Source organism: Barbus barbus (assembly GCF_936440315.1).
Source record: "Barbus barbus genome assembly, chromosome: 35".
Classification (NCBI taxonomy): Eukaryota; Metazoa; Chordata; class Actinopteri; order Cypriniformes; family Cyprinidae; genus Barbus; species Barbus barbus.
The window spans coordinates 5878900-5897593 of NC_136763.1; the positions used below are offsets into that span (position 1 = coordinate 5878900).

Here is an 18694-nt window from a genome sequence, read left to right on the forward strand (position 1 = left end):
AAAGTAGTGATACATGTCATACTATCTTCTATTGCAGTGTACAAATATGTAAAAAAAAACTAAAAAAAACACAAACCTCAAAATACATTTTTTGGGGGAAAAGGAGGGAAATGGTAAAACTGGAATACCCAAGAAAACAAAATGTTCTCACCTTCAGATGTAGATGAGTTTGTTTCTTCATCGAAACTAGTAGAAGCATTATTATGGGTTATGGACTGGTATTTTGTCCAGAAACGATGGTTTGAAGCTAAAAACATCTTGATGGATTTCTGACAATGATTCTTATCATGATTGTTTCTAACAAACACACAGCTTTTCATTTCACAAGATATCAATTGATAGACTGGGGTCATGTGTGGATTACTTGTAAATTATTGTGATGTTTTTATCAGCTGTTTGGACTCTCATTCTGATGGCACCCATTCACTGCAGAGGATCCATTGGTGAGCAAGACTTTACACTAAATTTCTCCAAATCTGATTGATGAAGAAACAAACTCATCTACAGTTCTATATACTGTAGGGGGAAGTCGTGGCCTAAGTCGAGGGGGAAGTCGTGGCCTAATGGTTAGAGAGTCGGACTCGTAATCGAAAGGTTGCGGGTTCGAGTCCCCGGCCGGCAGGGATTGTAGGTGGGGGGAGTGAATGTACAGCGCTCTCTCCACCCTCAATACCACGACTGAGGTGCCCTTGAGCAAGGCACCGAACCCCCAATTGCTCCCCGGGCGCCGCAGCATGGCTGCCCACTGCTCCGTGTGTGTGTGTGTGTGTGCATTTGTTCACTACTCACTGCTGTGTGTGTGCACTTGGATGGGTTAAACGCAGAGCACCAATTTCGAGTATGGGTCACCATACTTGACAATACGTCACAACTTTACTTTACTTATATACAGTTCATCTACATATATAGTACATTTTAAGCAAATAAAAATTTTGGGGTGAACTATTCCTTTAAATAACTTGCATATCAGATTGATAAACAAACCCCCAACAAATCCACTTCATACTTTCTCAAATCATATAGTTCTGCCTAAAAAATTGTGTAAATTTAAGTTTTTTATTTACATCACACTAGTTATTTTGAACATTATATCAATAGGTTTCTAAGCTTTTATATCAGTGAAAACGTAAGATTTGGTTTTAAGGAAATACAATAGTTTAATAAGACAATGACTGCACATGTTCAGGAAACAGACTGGTCCAAAAACTTCACAATATTATCACCTGGAGGAGAGTATAGTGGCCAGTGCTCTTTGGTAGCTTTTTGAGCATTTTATTGGAAACTTTTAACAATAAAATATTTTTCAGTACTTTGTAGCTGGATTGTCCTAGTGTTAGCTGTAACCCACTGAGGTAAGTAGTGTGGACTTTTATTTCCTTTTTTACAAAACCAGACTAGAAACTAGAAATCTTAGCTCATGATGTTTCCACAGATCCAGTATCTATGAAATATATAACAAATCCAGTTTCAAAAATAAAAATAGCAGAGTTTGTTAGAAATTATAGAATTATATTCTATAATTTTTAAAACAAAAATGTATCAGTGAAAAACACTCCACGGCTTGCTCCTTTTTTGCATTGTAAAAACTGAAAAAGGAACTTCTAAACCACTTCCTAACATACTGTCCTCATCTTCTCCATTATGAGTCTTTTAAAGATCTATAGGACATATCAGATGAGTGTATTTACACAGCCACCGTGGTGGTAGAAGATAAAGGAGTTGCAGCTCCTTCCGGTGTAACCTTGGCCAGTCGGTGGTCCTTGTTTTGCGAGCAGCTCCGTCCGCAGAGCTGGCAGGATGCACAGCAGGAGTTGCAGCAGGGCAAGTATCGAAACACACTCACGCGCCACAGGAACCAGCCAGGGGCCCAACAGCACCAGCACGTGAGAGCCCCTCCTGCCGTCACACCCAGAACCACATACAGCACCAACAAAGAAATGGAAGGCTGGGAATCTGGAGAAGAAAGGATTTCATTAAAGAACAACGATGTACAGTTCCTAGTGAGATTTAAATCTATTCAGCACAAACACTCAATATACACACTCCATATTCTTAAACCTGCAAAAATGCCATTCATGGAATCAATTAATAAACAGACCAAAATAAGGAGGCGTCTTTTAAAATAAAACAATCAGCCACAATAGTGTGCATAATATAGTATATTTTGTATGATTAAGTTAGCAGCAATAGCAATTATAAAACACTTTACTCAATAATTATATTATAATAAAGTTCTATTAATAATATTTATCAGAATAAATAAATGTTCCATCAAGCAATATAGTTCATTAGCCTAAGCTATATTAAGATAAAATAAAATACAATTGCACTGTATTTTATGGCTAATCCAAGCAGGCCAAATACAGCTAATAAACTACATTAATTTAATTGTGATTACCATTTAATTACATATTAAATGCATCATATTGCTTACTTAAATTTGCTCGAAATTGCTCGAATATTTATATTTTGATTGAACTATATTTCAAAATGGAAACAAATGTTAGTTTTAGAGGCTTTTTGTTTAATTCATTACATCATTTTAATACAGTAAAATATGATATGATGGTCCCTAAAGCTTTCTTTGTGAAATCTGTCTCTTCAAGTGTGCTATTGTATGAACACCTGTGGATTTTTAAAAGCAATTTAGATCGAATGTGGAGGTAAATGACAGCTATTAGTTCAAATGCACAAGAGTTTATCGCAGACTAGTGCTCTTGAGAAGTTACAACAAGCAGCTGATTTACAGCTTACTATTGGCAAAGAACATTTATGTGCTCCTCAATTAGCTTTGTGTCCTCAGCCTTTCAGAGTTCACCATTATACAGCAATAAAACTAAATTTATGGACACTCAAAAAGAGCTGCCGTTCTGAGGAATAGTCGTTATATTTAGGTTTTGTGCATTGAACCATCTTCTTACAATCTAGGTTTTTCATCTCTCTATCCAAATTTATTTTAAGGTCTAAATATACACTTAAACAAGATGTTGGATATTGTACAGCCACTTACACCCACAACCATGTAAAACTGATTTACTGAATGCTTAGACAGTAACATGTTTTGTTAGTTTGGACTAGTTAACCATAGAGAAGACCAGAAAGAAACTACTGACTTATCTTAAAGGAACAGATTATTCAGAAACAAAAATTTAGTAATTTACGCACCATAACAAAATTCTATAATGGAAGGCAAAAGGAGATGTTTACTAGAATGTTTAGATGCACTTTTTCACTATAGTGGCAAAATGTTCTATAGATGTTTAAAATTGTGTTCAAATTTTTTCACCAAAAAGTTATTTGGGCAACCCAAAATGTTTCTCAAGCCTATTAATGTAATTGCCAAACCCCCCTTTTGGAATCTGTGTATAGATGGATTTTAGTGAGTAACAGCTTAATTTTCATCATATGAATTGTGAAGACTTAGTTGTATGGATTAGTTTTATGGTGGTTTTTCACTCAAGTCATAAAGAAAGTAAAGTCACATAAAACTGAAACAACATGAGGGTAAGAAAATGACAGTTTCATTTTTGGATATTTTCAGGTTCAGTCATTCCTTTAAATGTGTTTTATTTTATTGCAAATTCAACATACGTTAAGAAATATGAAAATACAACAAGTTCTACATTTAGCTATCAAGCCAATGGGTAGCAATTATTCCTTAAAATGTGGATGGGATGTGCTTTACAAACCAGTCACCACCATAATATGCACTCCTAAAAAAGAAAGATCCCAAAAAGAGTATTTTCACAGTTATGTTATAGAAGAACCATTTTTGGTTAAACAATGAACCTTTCTGTGAACAGTTCTAAAAAGAACATTTTTTAATAATCTATTGCATGTTGCAGAATTTTTGCACATTTTATTGTATTTAAGAACTACTTACCAGTCACAGAGTCTGGATCAGGAATGGCGTTTGGAGTGGCACAGTTCTTTAAAGTGGACACTGTCCGAGTGGGAACATTCAGCATCTGTGCTGGTTGGGTAGCATGATGCTGTGGGGGCTTGGGTGTAGATAGAGGACCTGAAACACACAAAAACAAGAGCAAGATCTATCAAAAACAAATCAGAGATGGAAAAGTCTTCTCAAAATAAACTCTTTACTGACCATTGCAACCAGGGTAATCGATTAAGTCACTACCATCGCCACAGTTGTCAATGCCTTTATCATCTGCACAAACCAGACTCATGGGAATACACTTCCCATTGCGACAGTTGAAGTATGGTTCTCCGCTGCATTCTGATTGGTTAAAACCTGGAGAGACAAACAATATGAGCAGACTGTTGATATACAATCATGCTTAAACTTCAAGAAAAAGAGACGTGGTTGTAAAAACATTCTAACCCAGCCTGAATGAAGTAAAGTCTCCAACAAAGTCCACCCTTGGCTGAGTTCCTCGCGTCACAAGACGTAGAGTTAGAAAGTTGCCCGTTGACAACACTGGTCGGGGAGGGCTCTTCCCACAGAGTGGCTGGCCAATAGGGGGTGCGGACTTATCCCTCCCATCGTAGAACTGGATGTAAGAGCCAGCATGGCAGGGGTCCTCCCCGGTGGTTGGCTCCAAGCTCAGATCAGGCCATGTTGGGCCAGATGAGGAGGACCCCCTGGGTGATTCTGGGAGGAGGGGAGCGGGGCTGTGCGGGGACACTCTTAGCAGGCTGTAGACCAGAAAGAAGCGGAAGTAGAACTGCACCTTGTCCCGGGGGGTGGTGGACTGCATGGTGAGGTGGCAATCTGTCCCAATCGAGACAAAGTAGTACTTCCGGGACTCCTGGTGGGACTTTACGATCATGCCGTCCCCCTGTATTGTCTGTCCACAGAAGTCCACGACATTCACTGTTGGGAATATTGAGATGGGTGTAAAATTCTAAATCAAGTAATCCACACGACTCCAGTCCATCAATTAACATCTTGTGAAGTGTTTATAATAAACAAATCCATCATTTAGAAGTTTTTAACTTTAAGCCATTGCTTCTGGCTAAAATATGAGTCCTCTATTTATAATATTGCTCTCTCAATGCTAGATCAAGCATCATTTAAACAGTCCAAAACAGTTCTAAACAAATATGTTTATGGGTTTTGATGTGAGAGGACAACAGAGGATGGACTTTTTCAATGGAGGAAGACATTGACTGATGGACTGGAGTGGTGTGGATTACTTGTGGATTATAGTTAAGTTTTTATCAGCTGTTTGGACTCTCGTACTGATGGCACCCATTCGCTAAAGAGGATCCACTGGTGAGCAAGTGATATAACACCACATCTCTCCAAATCTGTTCTGATGAAGAAACAAACTTGCCAACTTGAGTTTGATATTTTCATTTTTGGATGAACTATTCCTTTAATGGTCATGTAGATTGAAATAAAGGACACAGGGTTGGAAGGAAAACAAAACAAATCCAGTTCTAATCTAGAAAGACCACAAGCATGAACTGGCTTTTGCACCCCCCCCCCCCCCCCCCCCATCTGGGGTACGAACCAAATAATAGGAAGATTTACAACCTCTCCTTGGTTTATTAGCTTTGTTACCAAGGGCAACCGGTAGATCCGTGATGTCTCACTGCCAGGAATGTCCAGAGAAACCTTCTATTGGTGTAAAAGCACCAATACCTCAAAATTCTGTAACCATGTGTCCTCAGCTGAGTTTCCACAAAAATGAGCAGCAGCAGAATAGTAAGTTCCCTATAAATGTTTTAATTGGCCAGACCAAAGTGCTCTGAACTCCAATCACACTCAGGTTCCCACTGTAATTCCAAACTCTAGAGAAACAGCAGAGAGCGTGCCAACTCTGTGGGTAATGACACAGATGCCAGGGGCTTTTCACAGGACCAGATGAGGAGGCACTACATCAGTTTTTTAATGTCTGATCAAATTAATTATCCTTAGCCAGATGTATTGTCTCATAATGAAAAACAATAAATGATTTTCATATCACAGGATAACTATCTATAAATCTATATACAGTAAATAAGAGCAGTTTACATATAAAACTGATTTACTACAAACAGTGTAATGTTTATAATTAAATATAATATACATTAATATACATTTTATTTTAGATCTTGATATAAATAAATAATATATACAATAATATATATATATATATATATATATATATATGCTATACATATAGACTATATATACACACACACACACACATTTTGTAAGATAAATGATAATAAAAAGTTAAAATAATACAACATTTTATATAAATACGATTTATTTTATTATTTAACTGTTTGTGTATGTTTTTAAACATTATAGGCATTAAAAACATTTGAAGAGTTGATTTTAACCATTTCCAAACATCAAGTTTTTTTCATTGTGCATTCCAGTTAATCTCAATCAAACTGTAGTTGGGTTATTTTGATTAGTTTAAAAAACAACTAACAAATACAGCTAACTAACATGATAACATAATACAAAAAACTGAGTTATCTGTTTTTGCAAATAAACTCTTCATATATTTTATAAAACATTTTAGAAACTGAAAAAACTATCAACTTTATTAGATTACAGTTATCTTAAGACAAATTAGGCCTACCAAGCCAAATGTCTGTGAACACCATTGGAATTCCAACTAGTTCTAATGCCAATGCACACAAATGAGAATACGAGAAGAAACCTGATTGCAACAAGTGTCAGAGTCAACGAGGTAATAACGGGATAAATCTTTAGAACCGAACACCCATCACCCTACCTGTCTCAATGGAGTGACTCTGGCGTGTCATTAAGCTGAACAGAACAAACCATCCTGACAGGTGCTGAATGCATCGCACTCTGGCCATCTCGCCGTGTCCAAGCAAAGCACTTGCTGATCCAATGTTAAATGCAATTGTTCTGTCGCATTTGTACCGCGCAAAGTCTACACTTGTGAAAACCAAACATACCCTTCATTTATAAAGACGACTTATAGCCCGTGAAACGCCCCTAAAGAAGTGCTTTGTAATGTTTTTGATGCAGGAATATTTGTCTATGGCGTCTCAGATGCGTCGAGCTTAATCCTTGTTCATCATCCTGGCTTTTGTGCCTTTGGAAACTCTGTCAAATTTATGTGTCTGAACTATTTCCATGACAACAGGTCCAATACGGATCTAAAGGAGGAGCCGTGCAGGACCCCCTCAAAGCTGCCTCCTAACCCAAGCACCATCTACAGCTGAAGACAGAGCTAAACATCTGTCATGCTGATTACATCCGGACAAGTGTTTGTTGGGTACTAAAAGCCAACGGTTGGAGTTTTATAATTATATGTGTACTATTATAATAGCCTATACAAAGTTTTGGGCATAACTATTCATTCTGCATTATTATATTTCTCACATTTTAAGACATATTGTCATTAAAACTATGTGGGAATTAAGTATATTTCTTCAAAGTTGCTAACTTCATGAGGTGCGAGTCGTGCGACATATGAGTAGTTCATATGTTTGCTGGATACCTGCTGCTGCTTATCCTTATTCATTTCAACACGGCCATAGTTTTGAGAATAAATGCATGCTTAGACATGTAGACAAATTTCAGGCTTTTAAGCATTTAGGTCAGAAGGTTTATTAGAAATGAATTATGTCAAATGTGTCCAAACCTTTAGCCTAAATAGTTCTAAATCTCTATAAAATGATTTATATCACACAATAATAATAATAATAATAAAAAACAGTGGTACTGGAAACATAAACCCAGTAAGACGCTGCAGTGGCACCTGAAGCATATTTTTTCATTCAATCAGACGGACTTCTCCAAAACAATTCTTGAACAAATTCAAAGAACACTCAGCCATTATACCACAATTTTGCATAAATTCCTTTTCTCTAGGCTTAATTCATGACCTTCCTGTGACACAGAAACCTCTGTATGACATGTTCTCATTCAAAGTTCAAAGGTGGAGTTTAAAGTCCAATAAAAAGCTTTTAAACCTTTGGGGCCTTTAACAAAGCTTCTTATTAAAAGTTCCATTGGACTTTTCTCTTTTAAGTGTGTGTATGTGTCTCATGATCTACCATGGGAATCCTTTTGGACACAATTCCCACAAAAATGTGATTAAAGTGAAGAGAACACCATTTATCAATATAGGCCAATGGTTTATATTCTTCAAAATGCCAAATGAATGTAACTAAAATAAAAATATAAGAAATAAAAAATTAGATGCACAGTAGTTAAAGCAGCACACAAGATCACTGCGACTTTGATGCGGACCCGACCTCTTTGTTCAGGGACTGATTATTACATTTCTGTTCGCCAAATAGCCCGCTATAGCCTACCTGTAAAACTTGTTTAGTTTAGGTCTGAGATGCTGAATATTTTTATGTTCATACAAATAATTAGGCCACATTATTTGTATGAACATACAGTTTCTTTAAAACCATGACATCTATTTAACTTTTCCAAGATGCAAAAAATTAAATCAGAGGAAATGTACAGAAACCTGATTGTGCAATTTGTAGTGTACTTGGTGCATGTAATTCAAATATCATCTAGCTAAAAAAGAAAGAAACAGCATATTATCCTGTGCTTTCAAGTGTCTGATTTGCATTTCAACAACTCAGTGCATTGTATTTTTCCAGAGTAGCGAGAAAGTTAAGGAAAACAGTCTCTTGCCATGTGTGGCAACAGCGAGATATTCAGCGGACCGCTGACGTATTGACGTCAGACGCCGCGATTACGTCACGCGTAAGTACGTACGTCTCATAGAAGTTTGAAACTGACGAAGGGACAAAAATATTTATATAAAAGCTGACGCAAGGGCGCTAAATACAAACCTACCATCAATAAAGTGTGATTTAAAATTCCTATATTTATGAAACATCTTCACAGTCAAGAATCTCTTGGTAAATTCACGCCAGGTGCATGTGTTTAATGCAAATAAGTCAAGAGCTAGCTGCTAGCATGCTAACTGCGCAGCTTTAGCAGCCTCGATGAAAACATTCAATATTATTGTGTTTACTAGCGATTTATAAAACTATACAGCTGTGTTGAGCCCGTAAACCGGCGTATTTTTTTTTGACGGTATGTTTTAATCTCAACTGTGAATTATGTTGATGGGATAAACAAAAATGTTTGTGCTAATTGGGACTCAGTGGTGCTTCTTGACTATTATTAGCGGTGCTTGTCAGTTGTTTGCTTGTTAATATAAATTAGCTGTCATTAGAGTGTTTTTCTGATGTATGGGGTGAAATCAAAAGTATTGTGAATGCTGGACCAGTGATGCAAGGCCTGTGCATCATACAGATGTGTGTATCTGTCAAGTGTGTGTGATGTGATTTTCTGTGTAAGATGTCTGTGCTTTTAATTGTTTATTGCTGTGTGCAGTATGTAATCTCTGTGTAACTTTCTAAAAGTGTGTGTTTTCTGTTTTCAGAGTGTCTGTACATGTCTGTTCTGGTGTATTTTGTATAACTCTAAAGACTTGTGCTTTTCTTTGTAAAGAATGGCTCCTCGGTTGCAGCTGGAAAAAGCTGCTTGGCGGTGGGCAGAGACGGTTAAACCAGAGGACATCACACATGAACATATAGAGTTAGCTTATAGGATAGCAGTGCTGCAGTGCAAAAGAGGGACATGCAGGTAATTTGAAGGCGATAGTGATCTGTTTACTGTTCTCTCTGTTTAATTCTATCCATGCTGTTGAGTGCATTAACTGTCATTTTGATTTAAAGAGACAATTTCAATGAAACAACTGTGAAAACATGTTTATTAGTGCAGATGGTTGCTATCACATCACTGTCTCACCCTAAACATTGTTTGCTGCCACACAGGAGGAACTGTAGAGGGAATCCCAACTGTCTAGTCGGTATTGGGGAACAATCATGGTTAGGAGAAATTGATGAAAATGCCTTCCACAACATCGATGACCCAAATTCTGAAAGACGAGATAAGGTGTGCTGGATAACATATCTTCATTTAAAATGATGAAAACCATACAGTAGGTGAATCTGTAGCATGCTAATACATAAAGAATTAAATAGTGCTATTTTGGTATTATGTATATGCCATTATTTACTAATATTTTAAATGGACTTTTATGTTATTATTAGTTTTTTATTTTATATTTTTTCATTTTAATTTCAGTTTAGTAATTTGTATTGTGTGTGTGTGTGTATATTAGTAATTGTTAGTCATTTTTGTACATAAGTTTAAACTTATTTGTTTTAGTTAGTTGCCAAGGCAAGTTTTTCTTGAATATTTATTTAATTTTATTTTAGCTTTGATTCAATTACGGAAAGTGATCTTTTATAGTCTTAGTATTCATTAACAATAACAAAACTAGAATGCAAGGGTCCTCAAACGCCTTTATTAATCAACATTTATGTGATTGCTCTCTCTGTTGCAGAATACATTTGTGGGCTTAACGAATCTTGGCGCCACGTGTTACGTGAACACTTTCCTCCAGGTGTGGTTCCACAATCTGGAGCTTCGTAGAGCCTTATATCAGTTTCAGAATTCCAGAGCAGAAGGGCACAACACAGATTCAGGTGAGCTCAAGGGTGCTTCTTTTAAAGCCTGGATGGTTTTATTGTCAACATGCTATACTTGTCATTAGGAAAATATTATGCCATTGTAGCATGCAACATTTATTGTAACGACTATTGCCATTCAGTAACTCTAACTCGAGATCCTTTGACGCTAAGCGTGAAGGGTACAATATTGGAAGCATTTAATATGTTTTAAAAACATAGAAAAGTCCCAATCATTTAAAATGATTTTTGTCATTTGTGTACATTATTCTGCAGATTATGAACCACGGACGATATGTGAACATCTCCAGTATCTATTTGCATTGCTACAGAATAGCAACAGACGGTATATCGACCCCTCGGGGCTGGTGAAGGCTCTTGGGCTCGACACAGGACAACAGCAGGTAGGCCAGCACAAGATGAAGCAAGTTAGAGGGCTTTGTGGATCATGGAAAAGCTCAAAATGTGGTTTTCTTTTATTTTTAGGATGCTCAGGAATTCTCCAAACTCTTCCTGTCACTTCTTGAAGACACACTTTCAAAGCAGAAGGACCCAAATCTCCAAAATGTCATTCAACAGCAGTTCTGTGGACAGTTCTCTTATGTTACAGTGTAAGTTATTCTAAACAAATGTTATTTTCAGATGCAGGAATTTATTACTCTCACTCTGAGCTTAATACGTTATAATATAGTAATAAGTGCTTGTTTTTTTGTGTTATGCCAGATGCAATAAATGTGGACGCGAGTCTCCTCTACCATCACGATTTTATGAGCTGGAGTTGAACATTCAAGGACACAAAAACCTCACGGAGTGTGTAACGGAGTTTCTTAAGGTGATTCCTCACATTTCTTTGCCTGTCAGCTCCATATGTCAGTGCAGATCAGAAATTGAGGGTCTCAATGTGTTGTTCCTCGTGCTGTTTAGGAGGAGAAGCTGGACGGTGATAATCGCTACTATTGCGAGAGCTGTCAGAGTAAACAGAACGCCACCCGTCGGATCAAGCTCCAGAGTCTTCCCCGCACACTCAATTTTCAGCTCATGCGTTTTGTTTTTGATAGGTGAGTGACGTCATTTTTGTCAATTATCAGACCTGTTACTAAATGTTTACAGACATTTTTAATCATTTGTTTCTGTTTTTCTCTGCTTTTTATAGGCAAAGTAGTCATAAGAAGAAACTCAACACCTTCATTAGTTTTCCAGAAGTTCTTGACATGGAGCCATTTTTGGAAGGAAAAGGTATGCTGTGCATTTAGTATGTACACTGCCGTTCAAAAGACTTGTTTAATGTTTTTGAAAAAGTCTCTTATGCTCACCAAGACAATTTATTTGATCAAAACGACTGTAATATTGTGAATTATTACTAGAATTTAAATGAACTGTTTACTGTTTAAATATAACGCAAAATGTAATTGAATTCTATGATGGCAAAGCTGAATTTTCATTATCATTACTCCAGTCATCAGTGTCACAAGATTCTTCAGGAATCATTCTAATATGCTGATTTGCTGCTCAAGAAACGTTTCTTATTATCAATTGAAAACAGTTGTGCTGCTTAATACTTAGTTTTGTGGAAACCATGATACATTGCTTGATTCTTTTTTTTCTTCCTCCACCTCTAAATTCAGAAGAGATGTGTACGTATGAGCTCAGTGCGGTGTTGATTCATCGTGGCGTGAGTGCCTATTCTGGCCACTACATCGCTCATGTAAGAGACGCCCATACTAACGACTGGTACAAATTCAATGATGAGGAGATTGAGAAAATGGAGGGCAAGAAACTTCAGTTGGGCATTGAGGAAGATATCGGTAATGACACATTTGGGCCGTTTACTTTAAATGATGTCTAATTTTTGTAGCTATTTGTTTGTGCAGTTTCTTTTAAAGTTCTAAAAACATGAAAATACAAAAGTGTATTTTATTGCTTATTCTTGTTTACATTGCAGCTGAGAGCGCCAAGTCTCAAACCCGAAAGCCAAAATGTAGCAAAGGCTATCACTGTTCAAGAAACGCGTACATGTTAGTGTACAAACAGCAGACAGAAGAGATTGACCAAACAGAATCTAACATTGAAGTACCAGGTAAAACTGACTGAAAATATACCTCTGTGGACATTATGGATTAATCAGTCACATTTTCGAGTTGTTTTACACAACTGTCTTTGTCATTAAGAGGAGAGTCATTTTTTACTACACAGTATTTTTTGTAAGTGATATCTACTTTCACCATTACATATCTAAGATGTATTTGTTTGGGTTTTAGATTTTCTCCAGAAGCTAGTTGACCAGGACAACAAGAAATTTGAGGAGTGGTGCAATGAGATGGCAGACATGCGAAAGCAGAGTGTTGACAAAGGCAAAGCCAAACATGAGGAGGTGAAGGAGCTCTACGAATTGTTACCTGCAGAAGACGGTCCGTAAAAATGCCCCGTGCATTAGTTTCTCCACTAATATGAACTGTTAAATCTCCCTTTTTTTTAGTCTTGAACTTTATTATATTTACACTACCATTCAGAAGTTTGGGAGTGGTACGATTTTTTTTATGTTTTTAAGTTTCTTCTGCTTACCAAGCCTGCATTTATTTGATCAAAGATGGTAAACGGTAATATTGTGTATTATTTTTATAGTTTATTTCTCTAGTCTTCAGTGTCATGTGATCCTTCAGAAATCATTCTAATTTTGTTGCTTCATATTTTTGTGTCTTCTGTGATAATCTTTTTCAGGAATCTCTAATGAGTTGAAAGTTCAAAAGAACAGCATATTTGAAATATAATCGTTTTTGTGTAATTGTTTTGTAGTATTATAAATTAATTAAATGCAACATTGCTAAAAAAAAAATATAAATTTCTTAAAGTTACTAACCCCAAACTTTTGAACAATAGTGTAACCAGTTTAATGGCTTTTGTATTCATATGAAAGCAACCATTTTCGAGAAGAAATTAATGCTTGGGCTCCTTTTGTGCTTTTAGGCCAATCGTATGAGTTTGTGCCTCTGGAGTGGCTCAAGAAATGGCTTGATGACTCCACGGCCATCAAGGAAATTGACAACAGCCAATTCTTGTGTTCCCACGGCAAACTACACCCAGACAACATTGGCGAGGTCAAAAGAATATCCTCGAAGGCCGCTGATCTCCTTTTCGGCCGCTATGGAGGAATATCTAGACTAGGCCGTAAGACTTTCTTTTGTCAAATCTCTTAATTCTTCATCAATGTGTGTTTTGTCCATGTATTGATTCATCCTGGGTGGTGTTTAGAGTCATCTCTCTGCAGAGACTGTGTCACTCAGCGATGTCGGGTGATCAGACTGAAAAACCTGCTGAATGAAGATTACAGAGAGGTCATGAATCTTGCCAAAGCCCCTTTAAAAGGGTATGAGTTCTTTAACCTGGAACTCCAAAAGATGCTTTTACTCCACAATTATTTTAGTATCATTGACATGCTTTATTGTTTTGAATTTATTTTTATAGTTTCCATTTGAAATTGTAAAGTTTTAGCAATTTTGTTGTTTTTGTGTCTATATAGTTTTTACAGAAAATTTTATTATTTTCATAAACTTTAGTAATGGTTTTAGTTAATTATAATAACCCCATCTAATGCAGTTCTTTAGATATTTGATGAAGCTGATCTGGTGTTTATATTGTGTGCATTCAGTGATGAATCAGGTTTCTGGATCGGTAAGGCTTCTCTAAGGGGCTGGAGACAATTGGCATTAGATCAGCTAGAGGAAGACGAGGAGGAAACCAAACACAACAGCAACAAGGTTAACGGAGAGAAAAGCAGCAGTGCAGGATCTAAAGGTACTGAGACTACTTGCAGATGTTGTTTATGGCTTTTGCTCTTGTCTTTTAGTTGTTTATTTTCTTTTTTTTTCATTTTGTTAGCCGATGGAGTTAAAGGAGATAACGAAGAGGGGGATGGTGAAGAGATGAAAAACTTTAATGAAGACATTCTCTGCTATCACGGTTTGTTTTCTCTGTGGATAAAACGGAAAAACGAAATTAAACATTTTCAGTGTTTAGTGGCACATCTGTCCTGTTCAATTATGTTTTAGTGATGCACAAAATTGTCATTTAAATGAACATTTTATATGAATTCATAATTTTAAATGAATATTTAATTATTCAAAATTCTGTATTATTCATTAGCAAGGTTGATTTATGTAATTGTATTATCTCTTTCTCCCATAGGTGGTCTAAGTATAATAGAGAATGACAGACGGGTGGTTTCTGCTGAGGTGTGGAATAAACTGCGGATGTATTTCCCCAAAGCACCAGAGTTCCCGCAAAATCTCGAGTCCTGTCAGCAGTGCATGGTAATAAATTAATCAATTAACACAACTCTCATGGGTTAACACTCCGAACCTTGTGAGCAGCCTATTGAGCATTTCTGGGCAAAGCTTTTAAGATTGACCGTGTCTTTCAGACGCTGGAAAGAGAAGGTAAAGAGAATGAGGCTTGGAACAGAATGGTGGCAAATGAGCAGAAGAGCTCCTTGCTCAACCTCTTCCAGGAGAAGAATCGGCCCACACTGCAGAAATGGCCACAGGTGATGTCATTTTACAAAATAAAGGATTCCATTTCACGTTTTTTTGTGATTGTTAGAGGGTGAACACGTCAGTATTTCATTATTATTTTCAGCTAACTGACTTTGGTTTGGATTGTGTTTTAGGACACAGAAGTTCTGTACATTGTACCTAATTACTTTGTAGATGAATGGAGGAAATTTATCAGGTAATGGAAAAAAAGCTTTTTCTGTAATTGAGATTTTCCAGTTTAAACGTGAACCATTTGATGTGTCCTAAATTATTGTAACCTCTTCTGTTATACCTGATCACCACAGGAGGCCAGCAAAGAGCAACCCAGTGTCCAGTGTGGGGAACAGTATCCTGCTCTGTCCTCATGGAGGCTTCATGTTCACATATGACTCCATGCTGCAAGGAGATGCTCAACAGTGAGTTACTCACTCCTGACTTCTCAAAGAAATAAGCAAGGATGCATTAAATTGACTGAAAGTCATTATAAAGACATTTATAATGTTGCGAATGATTTCTATTTTAAATAAATGCTGTTCTTTTGAACTTTCTATTCATCAAAGAACTAAGCAACATTGGTAATAATTAGAAATGTTTGAAATGAGCATAAGAGACTTTCTTACATTTTAAAAATCTTACTGAACCCAAACAATGCATTTTACCTTATGAATTGAAATGTTAACTATCCATATGAAGAGCACTTTTAAGTCTGATTGTTTGTGTCTGTCAATGCACAGTATAGCTCTTCTCTGGCCTGCTGAATGGGAGGTGATCAGCGAAAGCTTTCTGGTGGACCAGACCATCTCTATTCATCAGATTCATGACAAAACACAAGACAATGGCAATGTGCAATACCAGACTTGTCCGGGTGAGCTAAACCGTCAACCCTCAGCCAGGGGTTTCTCCAAACAGGCATTGTGTTTCTTGTAAGAATGTGTGTTGTCCTCTTAGATCTGTGTCGGGAATGCAGAGAGGGCTTCATATTCCAGCAGCAGAGGGACATGAGGGAGTACGCGCAGGCCACAGTGTATGTTCGAAAAGTCATTGACAAGAAAAGGGTGAGTTTTTGCTTGATCATGTGTCTCAGTTTAACCCTAATCACTATGAGTGTACAACCAGGAATAACTGATCTGTGCTGTTTCTTGCAGATGATTAAGGAATCTGCCCCTGAGTTCAGTGTGAGTGGGTCAGATGTGGAGGATGAAAGAGAAGAGCCAAAGATGGATGGAGAGAAAGATCCAGACTTCAGTCAGGTATGTTTAAAGATTGTCCATCCATCAGCCTTTCCAGTTATCTATCTATGTCTCATGCGCTCTTCTTTAAATCAGTCTGAGGGTGGAGCCAAACGGCAGAAGCTGAACGAGACCGGCTCTCTTTCTGTGGCCCCCGTGACCGCTGTGTCCAAGTCTGGCATCAGGAGGAGCACAAGGCACAGGAAACTCCGTGGGGAGAAAGCCCTCATCGTCTCTGCCAACCAGACACTCAAAGAGCTAAAAATCCAGGTCTTTTATTGCTGTGACAGTTAAGTGTTTCCTTTTTTATGTGATGCAGCATGTTGTCTTATTTGAAATGATTGCATCCACAGATCATGCATGCATTCTCTGTGGCTCCATTCGACCAAAACCTCTCCATAGACGGGCGCTGTTTAACAGATGACTCCGCCACACTAGGAAGTCTTGGAGTTATTCCAGAGAGCATCATTTGCCTTAAGGTACAACTCTCAAGTATTTTTGATGGGAGCTGATGCATTGGCTGTGTTTTTGAAAGAAGTCTCTTCTGGTCACCAAGGCTGCATTTATTTAAAATATTACAGCTGAATTTTCAGCATCAATACTCCAGACTTGCGTGTCACATGATCCTTCAGAAATCATTCTGATATGTTGATTTCTTATAATTAATGTTGAATACAGTGATGCTGCTTAATATTCTTGTGGAAACTGGTCATTTTTGTGAGCTCTGTTTATAAATTCAAATATAAGTTCAAAAAGATAGCATTTATTTGAAATAGCATTATAAATGTTGTGACATTTAATCTTAAAAAAACAATCTTGCTGACCACAAACTTTTAAGTTGACTTTTTCCTCTACAGGCTGATGAACCTATTGCTGATTATGCTGCAATGGATGATGTTTATCAAGGTAAGGATTAAATTCTCTAACCAGTATGAAATTTTCAATATCTATTTCTGCACTTTTTTAATGCTGAGTTTTTATTTTTTTCTAGTCTGTATGCCTGAAGAAGGATTTAAAGGTATGAATACACTATTTTGTAATCGTTTCAGGCATGCATTTTAATCTTTAAAGCCTTTGTGAAAGAATACAGAAACATTATTATTCACGATCTACCATATTTGCTTCCTTTTGTTCAGGCACTGGGCTGTTAGGACACTGAGTGAGGCTCCATATGTGGAACAATGCTGACAATGTCTGAACAAGGATAAAGCTTGAATTACACATAGATGTTCATTCTTGGGATGAAGTCTTTTTTATTTTATTTTTTAGTTTGTTATTGAAATGTTGCAACAAAAGTGTCTTTTTGCTTTAAAACATAATGCTGGCTTTTAATATTGAAAGATGTTGATGCATTCTGCAAGATTTTGTGGTCGTGCTTACCATGACTGTGAAAAATACGGGTCGAGATTTCCTCAAAGGACGTTCCATTTCAAGGAAAGTCGGAATTCCTCCTTATTTGTTGCAATGTCATGTTCAGAGATTATGGTCTGATCGTATATTGTGTGTAAAACAGTAAGTCTCTGTAAATCCTTTGTTGAAAAGAAGCTTGTGATGGCACTGCAATAGAGCTCGTACATATTTAAGAATGCATGAGCAACTTGAATATTAAAAAATATTTAGTCCTTGTTTTATGTAAATAACCTCATCAAACTACAGCAGTGGAGAGATGTCTAGAAAGATGAGTATAAATAGGACACATTTCCAGAAGTGGGAAATATTACAGCATTGCTAAATAGTTTAGACATGTTCTGCTACTTGAAATATTAAGCAGGCATTTGTGTGAACTTTTCTGTATGTTCTTTCATATGGGCAATAAATATTCTTTTTACATCTTCAGATGTGTAGTTTATGCTTAGAACAATTTCAGAAATGTTACTATTATAGGAGCATTTATATTAATAATTTGTATTAAATATGTATGTTGTAGGGCAGTAAAGGGCATTTTAATATATGTAATTTTATACATAAATTCATAAAGCTTTGGGGTGCTTGTACGTGACTACATGATGGTGGAGTGTTTGTCTGTTTCTAATCATCCTTTTCAAGGAAGGGCTTCCCGAAAACCAGCTGTTCATTATACGCATGCGTACATAAAGGGGCCGCAAATCCTAACGCGCATGCGCATAATGTCATGCCTTGCTCATCGGTGCCGGTACGCGCATGCGCACTGTCGGAGAGTTTTGGGCCTAATGTTGTCCTTCGAAGGAATTTAAATAAAGAGCCGGATCATTTGAATTTAAAAGTAAAGTGTGTAGCTGTAATTTACTGTAAGAGGCACAACCATTTACTCTAATATTGTGCTTTTCGTATTTTTTCTGCTTTTATTATCCTTATAGTTTCCTTATGCTGGGAATAAACAGGCTAAAATCTCTCCTGATCAGTTATAATAACCCCTTATGAATTGTGTTTGTTTTCATTTGATTTATATTTCATTTGTCATAATAACCAGGTGCTTTTAGAGCAGTTATGAACATTTGCTGTACTATAGTC

At 36.9% G+C, this 18694-nt stretch overlaps 2 protein-coding genes across 16 annotated transcripts; one reads left to right on the plus strand and one right to left on the minus strand.

Moving 5' to 3' along the window:
• Window positions 1-1684: 1684 nt before the first annotated feature.
• Window positions 1685-6786, minus strand: LOC306854695 (low-density lipoprotein receptor class A domain-containing protein 2-like; the record flags this gene model as incomplete). Its single annotated transcript, XM_079392901.1, has 5 exons — window positions 1685-1953; window positions 3884-4021; window positions 4106-4252; window positions 4343-4834; window positions 6699-6786. 5 exons carry the CDS (start codon window positions 6784-6786, stop codon window positions 1685-1687), a joined length of 1134 nt encoding a protein of 377 aa, XP_079249027.1.
• A 1860-nt stretch (window positions 6787-8646) lies between these two features.
• usp48 (ubiquitin specific peptidase 48) lies at window positions 8647-18037 on the plus strand. 15 transcript variants are annotated; one of them, XR_013782909.1, is made up of 28 exons: window positions 8647-8665; window positions 9422-9556; window positions 9748-9868; window positions 10323-10464; window positions 10723-10850; window positions 10933-11057; window positions 11170-11278; window positions 11371-11504; window positions 11600-11682; window positions 12072-12251; window positions 12389-12523; window positions 12705-12854; window positions 13411-13611; window positions 13696-13810; window positions 14093-14238; window positions 14323-14403; window positions 14629-14753; window positions 14864-14986; window positions 15110-15171; window positions 15281-15391; window positions 15710-15840; window positions 15924-16030; window positions 16121-16225; window positions 16301-16474; window positions 16607-16683; window positions 17062-17110; window positions 17196-17222; window positions 17341-18037. XR_013782909.1 is itself a non-coding variant. In XM_079393711.1 (28 exons), exons 2-28 carry the CDS (start codon window positions 9423-9425, stop codon window positions 17361-17363), a joined length of 3147 nt encoding a protein of 1048 aa, XP_079249837.1. In that variant the 5' UTR covers window positions 8647-8665; window position 9422; the 3' UTR covers window positions 17364-18037. The 15 variants fall into 15 exon arrangements, 8 of the variants coding, with proteins under 8 accessions (XP_079249837.1, XP_079249836.1, XP_079249835.1 ...); XM_079393711.1 differs by having other exon boundaries at window positions 16558-16683; XM_079393710.1 differs by having other exon boundaries at window positions 8650-8669; window positions 16558-16683.
• Window positions 18038-18694: the final 657 nt, after the last annotated feature.